This window comes from Marmota monax, unplaced genomic scaffold (genome assembly GCF_021218885.2).
Source record: "Marmota monax isolate L192 unplaced genomic scaffold, Marmota_monax_Labrador192_F-V1.1 WCK01_AAM20220418_F8-fsc00228, whole genome shotgun sequence".
NCBI lineage: Eukaryota > Metazoa > Chordata > Mammalia > Rodentia > Sciuridae > Marmota > Marmota monax.
The window spans coordinates 2,471,073-2,486,537 of record NW_026695240.1 but is presented as its reverse complement, the minus strand read 5'-3'; the positions used below and the strand labels follow the sequence as shown (position 1 = coordinate 2,486,537).

General features: G+C 36.5%; 1 protein-coding gene across 5 annotated transcripts in view; it reads left to right on the top strand.

The window, feature by feature from the left end:
* Window positions 1–14,243, top strand: part of LOC124089940 (zinc finger protein 540) — a 35,583-nt gene extending 21,340 nt beyond the window's left edge. For all 5 annotated transcript variants that reach the window (XM_046440226.2, XM_058577631.1, XM_058577632.1 and 2 more), the window contains 2 exons: window positions 1,421–1,516; window positions 7,636–14,243. In XM_046440226.2, the coding sequence (XP_046296182.1) occupies window positions 1,421–1,516; window positions 7,636–9,413 (1,874 nt within the window). In that variant the 3' untranslated portion in view covers window positions 9,414–14,243. The remainder of the gene's footprint in view (window positions 1–1,420; window positions 1,517–7,635) is intronic.
* The last annotated feature ends 1,222 nt before the right edge of the window (window positions 14,244–15,465 follow it).

The following is a 15,465-nucleotide window of genomic DNA, read 5'->3' as shown; positions in this document are numbered from 1 at the left end:
TTCTTCCCTGTTACTCAAGGAATTAATTGAACTTCACTGGTATGTAAATAGCATTTCACCACACTGTAGTGATCTTCATGAACCATTTCCTTAATCCATTGCCATAGTTACATCTTTTTTGATGACTAAGGGACTAGATTTGAATTATGGGATATTTATTCCAAAGTCAATTTCAAAGAAATAACGTTTCACATTGAAGTTGAGCTTAGAATTGCTTATGGGGGCTGGGGATGTGGCTCAAGCAGTAGCGTGCTCACCTGGCATGCGTGCGGCCCGAGTTCGATCCTCAGCACCACATAGAAAGATGTTGTGTCCGCCGAAAACTAAAAAATAAATATTAAAAAAAATTCTCTCTCTCTCTTTAAAAAATAAAATAAAATATATAGAATTGCTTATGGTTGTTCTATTTGGCAGAATAACAGTCCTACCCAGAGTCACGACTTATGTCATAATTTAAATTAGTAATGTATTTAAAAATAAAATGAATGCATTCTGTTTCTCACACCAAACACCTCGTGATTGAAAATTAAAATCCATTAACTTAGCTCTTGCTTCAAACTAGAGCTGGGGTTGTGGACTCAAAGGTATATTAAAAAAAAATCTCAGGCTGGGGTTGTGGCTCAATGGTAGAACGCTTGCCTAGCATGTGTGAGGCACTGGGTTTGATTCTCAGCACCGTATATAAATGAACAAAATAAAGGTCCAAATAAAATAACACCAACTTTGTTTAAAAAAACTCAAAAAGAGAGAACTTTGGGCTGGGATTGTGGCTCAGTGGTAGAGCGCTCACCTAGCACAGGTGGGACCCGGGTTCGATCCTCAGCACCACATAAAAATAAAGGCATTGTGTTGTGTCCATCTACACCTAAAAAAAAGAAGAACAACAACAACAACAACAACTTCAAACTATCTTAGGAAGTTTCTTTTGCTCCAAATAAATTAGTATCAATAAAATACTAATAGCTAATAGAGTGCTTACCATATACCAAGAATTGTTCTAAATATTAGCCATGAAATAGGTATTACTTTTATTTTCATTCTACAAGTGAGAAAACTAAGGCCCAGAGAATTTAAGTGATTTGCTTACAATCATTGGTATGTAGATGGAAGAGCAGAATCTGAACCCTTATAGTCTGGCTCCAGAGTCGGTGCTCTCAGTTACTACTGTCTCTCAACAGAGTGAGTCTGCAGGAGTTTTAATTATAAAATGGGACCTTTTCCCTGCATATCAAGTTTCTTTATGCTCTAGGATCATGCGGTTACCCTAATTTGAGTATTCTTTAATCTTAGTTTTCTCTGAAGTATATATTGATATTATGGATCCATAGTTTACTACAAGTTTAATCAAGTCTTAAAATGTTTTTGAACTTGGCATATCATATCACTTTTATATCTTGTTGTATTTCTTTCTTGTAATCAGGATATTCTGCCTCAAAGCCAGAAGTGATTACCTTATTGGAGCAAGGCAAAGAGCCGTTCATTGTGATTGGAGATGTGCAAGGAAGACGGTGTGCAGGTAAGTGAGGGCTCACCAGGTAAATGCCAACAAAGGCCAGATGGTCAAGGTGGGGAGCACAGGTTTGCATGTTGTTATGGCCTAAGAGAGGGAAGAAAACAGATTTTTCTTAGTGTAAATACCAAAAGAACTTTTATGTGCATTCTCAGTTATCACTGTCTGTTTTTTCCCCTTCTCATATTACCCTCTAATTTCAATTAGAGATTGTCAGGAGGGAAGAAGGGAGGGAAAGAGGAAGATCTGGGAACTGAAATAGAGCAAACGCTTACATGAATTTATGAATATGTCAAAATGAACCCAAATATTAAATATAACTATAATGCACTAATTTAAAAAATTCAAAAGAAAATGCTCTCTTTCCCAGTGCAACCAATTGATTTCCATATTTTTTTCCTGCAGTGATTCTTAAGCTTGTCTCCAATTCCTGAAAGTTCATTCATTTACCTATTCAGCATATATTTACTGATTGCCTTCTCTGAGCCAGGCAGTGTGCCAACTATAACATATATTTTGGCAAACAGACTAAAACCTCCCACATTAATGAAGTTGACAGTGTAGAATGGGAGACACTCAGTAAACTGTAAACCAATGAATAGATAATATAATGTGAAATCATGATGCATGCTATAAAGGAAAAGTATGAAGGGTGAGGAGGTGGAGTTGGGCTCGGTGCTCAGCAAAGCCTTTTGTAAGGAGGGGATATTTGTGCAGAGACAGGAAATGCGGGCTTATATCCTGTGAATAACTGGAAAGAAATCATCTCATGTGAAGAGGGCAATGAGATTTTTATGTTTGCAGAACAGCAAAAAGCTCAGAGCATATTTAGAGGGGGGAAGAATACTAAATAAGAGTTAAAGTTGAGCAGGAGCCGAATCTTAGTTTTTTTTTTTTCCCACAGTGGGAAATTTGGATTTTTCTTTTCAAAGAAAGATTGAAAGCCATAATCTCATATGTTTTTAAATGATCATAATATATACTATGTGGAGAATATACTAAATGGAGGCAAGATTGGAAGTAGAAAGGTCAGTGAACAAACTACTTCAGAGGTCTATACTAGTCATAGCAGTGATAGTAACTTGGATTAGGATGATGGTGAAAGGGTGGTGTATTCATCTTGTGCTTTGGAAGCAGAGCTAATAGACCTGCTATGAGGTATAGGTGAAAGAGATGAATAGAATCCAGCTGATCTAGGCAGACATGAAAGATGGCTTGGGGGATGGAAATAGAGTTCTGTTTTAGGTATCCAGTTTTCCCTTGGTATCCATGGAGGATTGGTTCTGGGGTTCCCAACTGATCTCAAAATCTGTTCAAGTCCCTTAAAGTCATCTCTGGATTCCTTATAATACCTAAGACACTGTAAAATGCTACATACATAGTTCCTACATTATATTTTTAGGGAATAATGACAAGAAAAAAGATGTATGTGTTCTGTATGTGTTCAGTACAGATAAAATTTATTTTCACATATTTTAGTCTGCATTTGATTGAATCCATGGATACCGAACCTGCAGATATATTACAGTTAAGATGCCAGTGCCAATGGTATCTGAGGATGAAAACTTGCTAGCTATGGCTCAGAAAAGGAGGTGAGGCACTGGTGATGGTGATATAGAAAATTGTAGGTTGGGAATGTGGTTCAGTGGTAGAGCTCTTGCCTAGTATGTGTAAAGCCCTGGATTCAATCTCCGATAACATGTGCACGCACATACACACAGATACATACATACACAAAATGCCTATTTGTCATCAAGGATGAGACATTAAGCTGGCATCTGAAAAAAGCAAGTTTAGCATTCAGGGAGAGGTTAGGACTAGTTATATAAATTTGGGTGTCCAACCAGGGGACTAGATGAGATATTTAGGACTGCTATAACCTACCACCTATTTTTAGAAATAAAGTATTATTGGAACGTAGCCATAGCTATTTAGTTACATATTGTCTGTGGAAGATGAGTAGTTGAGGCCCACAGAACCTAAAATTTTTATTGTTTGGCCCTTTACAGAAAAAAATGTATTGGCCCCTCCCCTAGGAAATGGGTATTAAAGGAGGCCAGAAGAGACAGAGATGATGGAGGCCCTTTATTTAGAGAAGGAAGAAGAGGCAGCATGTAGATTTTGGTCACACAGACCTGGAGAGAGTGGTGCTATGAAACAAATGAGGAAAATGTTTCAGGAAGGAACAGTAGATACAGGTGGACTGAACTGAGCTTCACCCACAGGATATGGCAGGAAGGAAATTCTTGGTGACCTTGTGTCAAGGGGATAAGGTTTCAATGGTATTGAGGATGAAACTTGCTAAGTATGGCTCAGAACAGGAGGTGAGCCACTGGTGATGGTGAGATAACAAGAGATTTTGTTAAGAAATGAACTAGAGATGGGTTTAGAAGCTAGAAGGGTGTGTGGGGTATGATGAGTCAATTTTAAGATGAGAATGATGTGGCTCAGAGGTAGAGCATGCAACTAGCATGTGTGAGGCATTGAGTTCAATCCACAGCACCACATAAAGTAAAATAAAGACATTGTGTCCACCTATAACTAAAAAGTAAATATTAAAACAAAAGATGAGAATGAGTCCATAGAAAGAAAAAATATTGAGGTAGAAAAAAGGATTATTATGGAAATTGGGGAGGAGTAGGATCCAGTTCATAAGGAAGAATTAAGAGAATTATAAATACGATATGGATACAGGTGAGTTGATGCGACAAAGGAATGGTTATTTCTTTTTTTCAATATTTTTTTTAGTTGTAGATGGACACAATAACTTTATTTTTATTTTTATGTGATGCTGAGGATCAAACCCAGTGCCTTCCACATGCAAGGTGAGCACTCTATCACTATGCCACAGCCCCAACTCATTCTTCTTTTTTTTTTTTATTGGATACAATACCTTTATTTTTATTTATTTTTTTTTTTGTGGTGCTGAGGATTGAACCAAGTGCCTCACTTGTGCTAAGGAAATGCTCTACCACTGAGCTACTACACCCCAGCCCTGTTTTTATTAGAGGAGTAAGAGAAATCATCAGCCAAGAATTGGAAGGGTGTTTGAATTGGAAGAATTGGAAAGTGTGTTTGAAGTAAAAAGGTGTTAAATATATTTTTAATATTTGAAAGAATGATCAAGGCTCGTAGTCGGAGAAAATGCCCCTTTATTGAGGAACAGCTCTGCATATTTATAGAGCCGGGAGTGGTTTGACAGTTATGACAGTTTAATGGTTGAAGGGTTTGACAGTTGGCATGGGGTGCTTTCTGATTGGTGGGTAAAGATCATGTGAGCCACCAGGGCTAGTCTGATTGGTGGGTAAGGATCATGTGAGCCAGCAGGGCTCACCATTGGACAGCTCTTCTTGGGGGATGGGGAAGTTAGTCTTTGGAGCCGGGGTGATCCCAACAATATTGATATTCGATTTACCTACACTTCAATGGCTTGTGTACCTTTTGTGTTCTGAGGACCACCAATGAAAAGTAATAATAGTTAACAGAGCACTTAATCTACATAGCTCAGGCAGTCCTCATAACGGCTATAAGAAAAGTACTATGAACTAAGCAGGGTTGTTACCCACTATAATTCCAGAGATTACAGGAACGGTGACACAGGCTAGCAATTCCAATTAATTGAGAGGTTAAGGCAAAAGGATCACAAGTTTGAGGCCAGCCTTGGCAACTTAGTAAGACCCTGTCTCAGAATAAAAAATTTTGAAGTAGTAGGGTAGCTCAGTGGTAGTACTCCTGCATTCAATCCCCATCACACACACACACACAAAAGTATTATTATATTGTTATTTTATAGAATAAAGAAACAAGAACACATAGAAGTGATATACCTTACATAAGGTAAAGTAATAGAGATGGAATTCAGACTCAGTATGCCTCAAGAATCTTTACTCTTTCTTTTTGCTCGGGGGATTGAATCCAGAGGCACTTCACCACTGAGCAACATCCCCAGCCCTTTTTTATTTTTTCGTTTTGAGACAGAGTTTCACTGAGTTGCTTAGGGCCTCACTAAGTTGCTGAGGCTGCCTCCTGAATTGCTGGAATTACATTGTGCCCCATTGTACCTGGGAAGAATCTTTACTCTTAACAAATGAATATGCCTTCAACACATGTTTATTTAATGGCTCCTTTGTCCAGTACATATGGATTTTTTTAAAGGAAGAAGAGTTTAAACTTTTAAATCAAGATTTCAGGGGCTGGGATGTGGCTCAAGCGGTAGCGCGCTTGCCTGGCAAGCGTGCGGCCTGGGTTCGATCCTCAGCACCACATACAAAGATGTTGTGTCCGCCAATAACTAAAAAATAAATATTAAAAAAAATTCTTTCTCTCTCTCTCTCCCTCTCTCACTCTCTCTTTAAAAAAAAAATTTCAGTCAAAAATGGGAATATGGGGGCTGAGGTTGTGGCTTAGTGGTAGAGCGCTCGCCTAGCATGTAGGAGGCCCTGGGTTTGATCCTCAGCACCACATAAAATAAATAAATAAAATAAAGGTATTGTGTCCAACTACAACTAAAAAATATAATTATTAAAAAAATGGGAATCAGAATATGTGACCTTTATGAATAATTGAAAGAGTGACCATATACTTAAATGAAAGTCAGGATGGTAATGTGGACACTGGATACTCTTGGGAAAAATCTGAAAGAGGTACAGTGACAAAAGTGATGAAGAAGGAGAGAAGGAGAGAAAGAAAAGTAAAATCAGGAATACAGGGTCTTGGGGGCCGAAGTCCAGAAGAGGATCTTACTCCATTTAGCAAACTGGCAATTAGATACAGTTCAATGGGCAGAGGTCATATTGTTAGGAGCGTGCGTTTTTTTCTTTATCAAAAATAAAGGAAATAGAAATTTTATTTCTTTTTTAATGGGTTTTAAGGAATCAGAGAAACACATATAAGAGTGTGTACAGTTTTACATCATTTCACTACATTTACATTTTTTTAGTTTTAAGTCTGTACGGTGAGGGCTGGGATGTGGCTCAGTAGTGGAGCGCTCACCTGGCAGGCATGGGGCACTGGGTTCGATCCTCAGCACCACACAAAGATAAAATAAAGAGATTGTTTCCACCTCAAACTAAAAAATAAATTTAAAAAATATGTATGGTGAGATTTGGTTGATATTTGACTTTTTTCTTTTATTAGAAATGCTCCTGTTGTGCGCTTAAACGGACAGCTCCTGTTTGATTAGAAGTTATTAAGTGTAGTTTTTGTAGATTTTCAACATTATCATGATGCTGGAATTGAGAGTAAAGGATGTGACTTACAACCAGTAGGGTCAACCTTTCTGAGATGTTTGACCTAAGACTGAAAAATAGGGAGGAGTCAGCCTTTCATAGAGCCCAGGATGGATTTTTTAGGAGATGAAATAGCTTGTGGAAAGCTGCATGAGATAAGAAAAGACTGTAGTGTGATCTGGGAGCACAGTCCTATATGGGAGTTGAAGAGGATGTTATTGTTGAAAGGCCTTATTATATTCAATGGTAAAATGTTTGAAATTTATTCTGAGAGAAAGAGAAAACTATTAAAATTGTTAAACGGAGATTCTCAAACTTTTATTTATATCAGAATCATTAGTAGAGTTTTAAAAATTCAGATAGCTGAGCATGGTAGCACATGCCTGTAATCCCAGCAATTTGGGAAACTGAAGCATAAGAATCCTAAGTTCAAAGCCAGTCTTGGTAACTTAGTGAGACCCTTTCTTGAAATAAAAAATAAAAATGTCTGAAGGGATAGCTCAGTGGTAAAGTGCCCATGGGTTCAATCCCCAGTACTAAGCAAACAAAAAAAATTCAAAAAAATTCAAAATCTCGAATAGATTTGATTCACAGCTTGGAGTGATACCAGAATAACAGGATTTGTAATAAGTTTCTCAGATGATTCTGATCCACACAAAAATTACAGAACCATTATATAAACTATTTGCCACATCACCACAATTGTATATTATCTTTCATTCTTCAAACTCATATGGTCTGCTTTCAAATTACAGAACTCTATTGTAAAGTTTTCAAGCCATTTACTTCTAATGAGAATTATTTTCACTTTTGTCTACTATTTTGAAGATGGAAGCTTTTATGTTTTTCTGACTACAGGAAAAATAGTTTTTGTGTTCTTTTTTGTTTTTCTTTTAGGATTGTTCTCCAGATACAAGACCAAGAAATTACCTTCAGGAAAGGATGCTGATGAAGCTAGTTCGTCCAAATCGGAGACAACAGAAAGAAGAAAAACTGTTGGACTTAAGGGAACCACTTCGAGAAATGAGTCGCAGAACAAAAGTGAGTCTAAGGGTCAACAGGGACCCCAAGAAAAGAATTTCAGGCAAGTGAAAAGCACTTATAAGAAAAGGCCAACAGAGAGAAAGCAGACATCTTCGAGTCAGAGAACATCTAGTGGTGGGAACGCTAGTGAAGATAGGGAACGTGGGAAAAACCTTAGTTCTGCCTCTAACTCAGGTCAAAGTGAAAAAAATACTCCTGAGGAAAAGCATGATTGTCCAGAATGTGGGGAAACTTTGAGTAGTATCTCTCAACTTAATCTACATCAGAAAACTCATAGTGGTGAAAAAGTCTATAAATGTAAACAGTGTGGGATGTACTTTGGTCATCACTATCAGCTTATTTTGCATCAGAAATTTCACAGTGGTGAGAAACCCTATGAATGTCAAGAATGTGGTGAGACCTTTACTCTTTTCTCACAATTCAGTCGACATCAGAAATTTCATACTGGTGAAAAACCCTATAGATGTAAGAAATGCAAGAAAAGATTTAGTAGTAGTTCAGAGCTTTCTGAGCATGAGAAAGAGCATACTGGTAAGAGGTGTTTTGAATGTAAGGATTGTGGAAAGTTTTTCAGACTTAATTTCTACCTTACAGAACATCAGAAAACCCACACAAGGGGGAAATCCTATAAATGTAAGGAATGTGGGAAAGCTTTTACTGTAATTGGACAGCTTACCCGCCATCAGAAAATTCATACGAGTGCAAAACCCTATGAATGTAAGGAATGTGGGAAGTCTTTTAGACTCAGTTTATATCTCACTGAACACAAAAAAATACATACAGGCAAGAAACCTCACGAATGTAAGCATTGTGGGAAAAGCTTTAATGTCCGTGGACAGCTTACTCGGCATGAGACAATTCACAGTGGTGTAAAACCCTTCGAATGTGAGGTGTGTGGGAAGGCTTTTGGTTATAATGGTGACCTTCGAGTGCACCACAGAATTCATACCGGTGAGAAACCACATAAATGTAAGGACTGCGGGAAGGCCTTTATGCTTCGTTCAGCCCTTACTGAACATCAGAGAATTCATTCTGGCGTAAAGCCATACGAATGTAAGGAATGTGGGAAGACATTTAGAGGGCGCTCTCAAGTGAGCCTGCATAAGAAATTTCATACTGACCTGAAACCCTACAAATGTGCAAAATGCGGGAAGACCTTTAGATTTGGTTTCTACCTGAGTGAACATGAGAGAATTCATACTGGGGAAAAGCCCTATAAATGTAAAGAATGTGGAAAGGCTTTTATTCGTAGAGGAAATCTTAAAGAACATCTGAAAACTCATTCAGGTGTAAAGCCCTACGAATGTAAAGAATGTGGAAAGTCCTTCAGTTGGCGTGGTCAGTACACTCAACACCTGAAAATTCACTCAGGTGTAAAACCCTTCAAATGTAAGGAATGTGACAAGGCCTTTAGTCGCAGTGGAGACCTTAGAATCCATCAAAGGATTCATACTGGTGAGAAACCTTATGGGTGTAAAGAATGTGGAAAGTCTTTTAGACTTAATTCACACCTTATTGAACATCAGCGAATTCATACTGGTGAGAAACCCTATGAGTGTAAGGTGTGTAAGAAGGCCTTTAGACAGCGATCACATCTTTATCAGCATCAGAGAACCCATAATGTAACTTAATATAATACTGCCTTTCCATTTGCATGCTCTGGTTATTAGAATATCAAAAACAGACAGAAACTCTGTCAGTGTGCCAATCTTTCTTTAGATGTGTTAACTTAATAATTGTGTAAGAACCTTTTAATGCCTCTCAGTCCTTGTTGAATTTAAAGGAATTCATACTAGAAAATAAACCTGTCGATGTAAAAATTGTGGAAAAGTGTTGTTAGCAATGATATACTATCATCATTGCCTTTCCACTACTCTGATACCTGTGTGATATCAAGCAAAACATGTAGGTCTTGTTGCCTCAGTTGTAAAATGATACCTACCTAAAAGTGTGGCTAGTGGTGTATACATCATCAATAATGGTTATACAGTATACTGTAACGTGTGATACTGTGAAAACTGTCTGGCCCCAAACTGTTTTTGAAATATTGGATATTATTATTTTCATTATTATCAGCATTACTATTAGTGAATTTAAAATAGAAAGATAAAAGTGGAGGAAATAACATAGAAAGACCATTCAACACTTGCTATGTTTTGGGCAGATCATCTTTGATAAAAATCTGTTATGGACTAAATGTTTAGAATCCATATAGGATATGCAATCCCAACCAGATGGTGTTTGGAGGAGGGGCCTCTGTGGTTATTAGGTCATGAGGGTACAGTCTTCACAAATAGGAGTATTTCCATGATAAGAACATCCTCCAAACCTAGATAGTTCTCTTTCATCTTCTTTCAACCACAGGAAGATACAAGTGAGGAATCAGCAACACAGAAGAGGGCCCTCACCAAAATCCAAACATGCTGGCACTCTAAGCTTATACTTCCAGCATCCAAAACTTATTTATAAGACACTAAGTCCATGGTATTTCATTATAGCAGCCCAAACTAACTGGGAAAATCTATTAGAACACAGAACATGAGAAAGTTTGAATTCAAACCATAGTAAGTTCTACCAGAAAATTAAAGCTCGAAGGGAACTAAGGATTCATAACTGCTGAAATATCAAGGAGAGATGTGATAGAATTTCCTATAATAATGTAGAACTTATAAGTATTCCCCAATTCTATTATGAAAATTTTCAGACAGAAGAAAAATACATTCTGATACCCATTTAGCCCTCTGGCTAGATTTGAAAATCTGTACTTTTTGCCTATTTGCTATTTTTTTCAGAAATACACATATACATCTGTATACACACACACACACACACACACATAAACATTTTATTTATTTATTATCTATTTGCATGCTCTGGTTATTAGAATATCAAAAACAGACAGAAACTCTGTCAGTGTGCCAATCTTGAACCCAGGGGCACTTTACCCCTGAGCTATATCCCTAACCCTTTTTATTTTTTTTTTTAATTTTGAGATGGAATCTCACTAAATTGCTTGGGACTATCTGTGAAATTGTGTGATGGGATATAGCACATCTCTACAACAGAATTAACAAGTGATTATACAAATTATTCAAACAGTCATATTGAAATAAAAACTTAAAGGGATTTTTATAGCTGGAAAGATGGAGTAGATGTCCTTTTGTTCCCCCTCTTCCTCCTACTACATTCATCTCAAACCCCTAGGTAGTATACATCAAACAAACACAAAATTGGAAATATTGAGAGAAGAAAACAAACTTGATAGGGGACACAAAACCCAAGGGATGACGTGGTGGCATTCCATGGGATTTATACCCCAGTCTTGGAACTAAAGACTGACAGCAATACTGAAATGCCAATAGGCAGAGATAGGGTAGGGAGAGCCTCAGGAAAAGTCTACTTTCTAGCCGAATAAACAGGAAGGGACAGTGGAGCAAGAGTGGAAGCATTGAGACAATAACCCGTCTAGCCAAAAAAAAAATCTGCAGCTTGGTTTTTGTATGTATCAGTTGTTTGCTCCTTGTCATCTGAAGAGTATTCCATTGTATGAATGTGACATGGTTCATCCATTTACTCACTGAATAACATCAGAGCTGTTTCCAATTTGGGGCTATTACAAATAAAGCTACTATAAAATATTCATATGCAGATTTCTATGTGAACATAGTTTTCATATCTCTAGGAAGGATGCCCAGTGATGTAATTTCTTGACATTATGGTATCTGCATGTTTATGTTTTTAAGAAACTACCAAACAGTTTTCCAGATTGGTAGTGCCAGTTGGTCATCCTCACCAGCAACATGTGATAGTTTGTCCATCCTCCTTCCTTGGCTTTGTCACTGTGTTTTTGTTGTGGTCATCTGGATAAGTCTGTAGTAATATTTCAATGTCATTTTAATTTGCATTTGCCTAATAACTAATGATGTTTAATATCTTCTTGTGCTTCTTTGCCATCTATATATCCTCTTTAAAAAATCTCGTGATATCTTACATTTCCTGTCCTTTTCCTAAATGTATGAATTGATTGTTTACTTTTTTTTTAGAACTTATTTACATATTCTAGAAATTAGTCCCTTAGTTAGATGTGTGTTTTGCAAATATACATATATATATTTCCCAATCTGTAGTTGTAGCTTCATTCTCTTCACAATATTCTTAAAAGAGTTATTTTTATTTTAAAAAATTTGTGGATCTACCACCACTCCTGACATGGAAATCCAAATGAAGAGCCTAGATTTCTACATTTGCAATCTATAACAGAGTGTCCAAATGTCCCGCCAGGTAGGAAGAAAAAAAAAAAGCCTGTTGTGAATCCAGGGCCTTTCATCTCCATCAGGCAGTGAACAGTCCTCTTTGCCCAGGAAAGGATAAAGAGGAAGATACTTTGGGGAATAAGAACTTTTAAAAGCTCCCAAATATTCCTAGGAATTTAAAAGGCCACATGAATAAGCAGGACTGAGCAAATATTTAGGAAAAAAATTGGGGTGGCCATAAGCTCTTACCTTTCTGTCAGACCTTCAGGTTCTGTACAAGCAGAAAGTAAAGGCTAAGTCAGAATTGTAAACTGGTTGAGGATTGAAGATGTGCCCTAACACACAGCCTATCTGCAAAGACTGGGAGTTTTTGTTTTATTCCAGGCATTTAAGTTAGCCCTAGCTGGGCACCGAATTAATGGAACAGAGACTTCAGTGTTCACACACGACAAAAAATACAGACTGTAAAAATTAATTCAGAAAAGTCACTTAAAGTACAACCAGCAACACCAACAAAACTTACAGGATGGCAGACTCTTAATTTCTAGGGTTGCCACATGATAATATTCAATGTCCAATTTTATGTGCATGCGTGCACACACACACACACATGCACAAGTTAGCAGGCAAGCAAACCAGAAGCATATGTGAAAATCAGTAGGAACTGAGAAAACACAGTAATTAGACAAAAGGTCTTTAAATTTTTTTTTAGTTATAGATGAACACAATAATGTATTTTTATTTATTTTTTATGTGGTGCTGAGGATCAAATCCAGTGCCTCACATGTGCTAGGGAAGTGCTTTACCACTGAGCTACAATCCTAGCCTCTAGACATAAGTTTAAAATCAGCTGTCTTAAATGTGTTCAGTGAGCTCAAAGAAACCACATATGAAAAACTAAAGAAGATTGAGATCAAAGACTCTGCAAATAGAGAATATCGATAAAGAAATGGAAAATTTTAAAAGGAACTGAATAGTTTAGACTTGAAAAGTATAATAACCAAAATGAAAAATTCTCTGGAGGGATTCAACAGCAGATCTGAGCAGAGAGAAGAAAAAAAATTAGCAAATTGAAGATAGGGCAACTGAAATTATCTAGTCTTAGAAGCACGAAAAAAAGTAAAAGAAAAAAAAAAACAGATCTTCAGAGACCTATTGAATATCATCAAACCTAAGAATGAACACAAACATATGCATTTGTTTTATGGATAGATAAAGGGTATTCAGAAGTTTCTCATATAGAAAAAGGGACAGAAAGAATATCTGAAGAACTAATGATTGAAAAGTTCCAAAAATTTGATGAAAAACAAGACATATAGGTTGCCCAAGCAGCTTAACAGATCCCAAATAGGATAAGTTCAAGTGATCTAAACTGAGACACACAATTCAGCTCTTGGAAAAGAATCTTTAAGTTTGTTTGTTTTGATGCTGGGCATTGAACTCAAGGCCTCATACATGGTAAACATGTGCTGTACCACTGAGCTACATCCCTGGCTTCAACAGCTTACCAAGGCCCTAAGCAACTCAGTACAATCCTTTTTCAAAGTAAAAAATGAAAAGGTCTGGGATGTGGCTTAGTGTTAAGCACCGCTGGGTTCAATCCCCAGTACCAAGAAAGAAAAAAAAAAGAAAAGAAAAATATACATCTAACACAATAAGGACACAATAATGGAGGAATTATGGAACAAAAACAGTAAGGCATGGAAAACAAATAGCAAAAGGATAGAAATATGTTCATCATCAGAAATTACATTAAATGGGAATGGATTAAGCTTTCTGATTAAAAGGAAGAAAGTAGCAGAATGGATTTTAAAACAAGTTTTTAAAATGATTGAACTCTATGCCATCTACAAGAAACTCTCTTTAAATCCAAAGATACAAATTGAAAACAAAAGGATATAAAAAGATATTTTATAAAAGAGTAGCTAAAAGAGAGTTGGGGTAGCTATGCAAATATCAAACAAAATAGACCTTCAGTCAATCATTATTTCTAGAGACAAAGAACATTACTTAAGGATCAAAGGGTCAACCCATGGAGAACAAATAACAGTTATAAACCTATACACTTAGCAATGGAGTCTCAAAGTACATGAAACAAATACTAGCAGAATTGAAGGCAAAATAGACAGCCCAACAGTAACAGGAATCTTCAATACTCCACTTTTACCAATGGATAGAACAACTAGACAGAAACCCAGTAAGGAAATAGAGAACTTGAACAATACTACAAACCAGACCTAACAGACATCTGTGGAATGTTCCACCCAACAACAATAGAATGTACATTCTTCTCAAGTACACATGGAATGCTCTCCAAGGATAGATGATGTTAGGTCACAAAACAAGTCTCAATAAAAAAACTATAAGTCATATAAACATTTGGATACTACTCGGCATTAAACAGAAATGTCCTGTTGATACACACAGCAACTACTTAAATCTCAAGACCATATGTTGAAAGACAATTTCAAAAGATCACACACTGGCCAATTCCACTTATGTAACATTCCTGAAATGACAAAACTATAGAGAGGTGGAACACATTAGTGGTTACCAGGGATTGGGAAAGAGGACAGGTGTGATCATGAAGAGGTACAGTGAGAGAGAGCTTTGTGTTGATGGAATAGTTTTGGATCTGGATTGGCAGTGGTGGTTGCATGAATGTACATATGTAATCAAGTGGCATATAACTATCTACTCTACGCACATTGTATCAATGTCAAATGCTGTGTTTTGATATTGTACTGTAATAATGTGAGATGTAGCCATTGGCAAAAACTCTGTGTATACAGGACTTCTGTGAACTATCTTTACAACTTCCTGTGTATCTGTGTATCACGTAAAAATAAAGTTTACTTTAAAAAAAAAAAAAGCTTCAATACAGATGGATTGAAAATCAAAATGCACACAGCAGAAATATGGATTAGGAAGCCAGAAGGTTAACAATCCAGAAGGAACCAAATGAAATAAAAAGATTCATAAAACAACTTGACATGAAAGACAGAAATAGAAGTTCCCACATCCATTGAATAGCATCCTAAGAAGACAATAGAATTGAGAGGTAATGCTTGAAGTAATCACCAAGGAAAATTACCGCAGAATAAAGTATGTTAAGAAGCCCTCTTTCAAATTACTTATCAAGTTAGTAAAATTCGAAATATTAATTCTATCACATATTTTCCATCTTAGCATCTATGAAATTGGAATGTGTCTTATATCTGTGAAATGCCATTTTTTAATTGACACTACTTTCATTGGTAAATAAAATAATTTATGGCTTTTAAAAAGTTAAATATTATGCACATTTAGCAAAATTTCCAAAAAAAAAATATAAAGGAATGAACATATAAAATCTTCAAGAAAGATTTTAAAATTGACCTACAAAGGAATTAGGAACAGATTAACATTAGCCTTTTACAAGTATACTCTT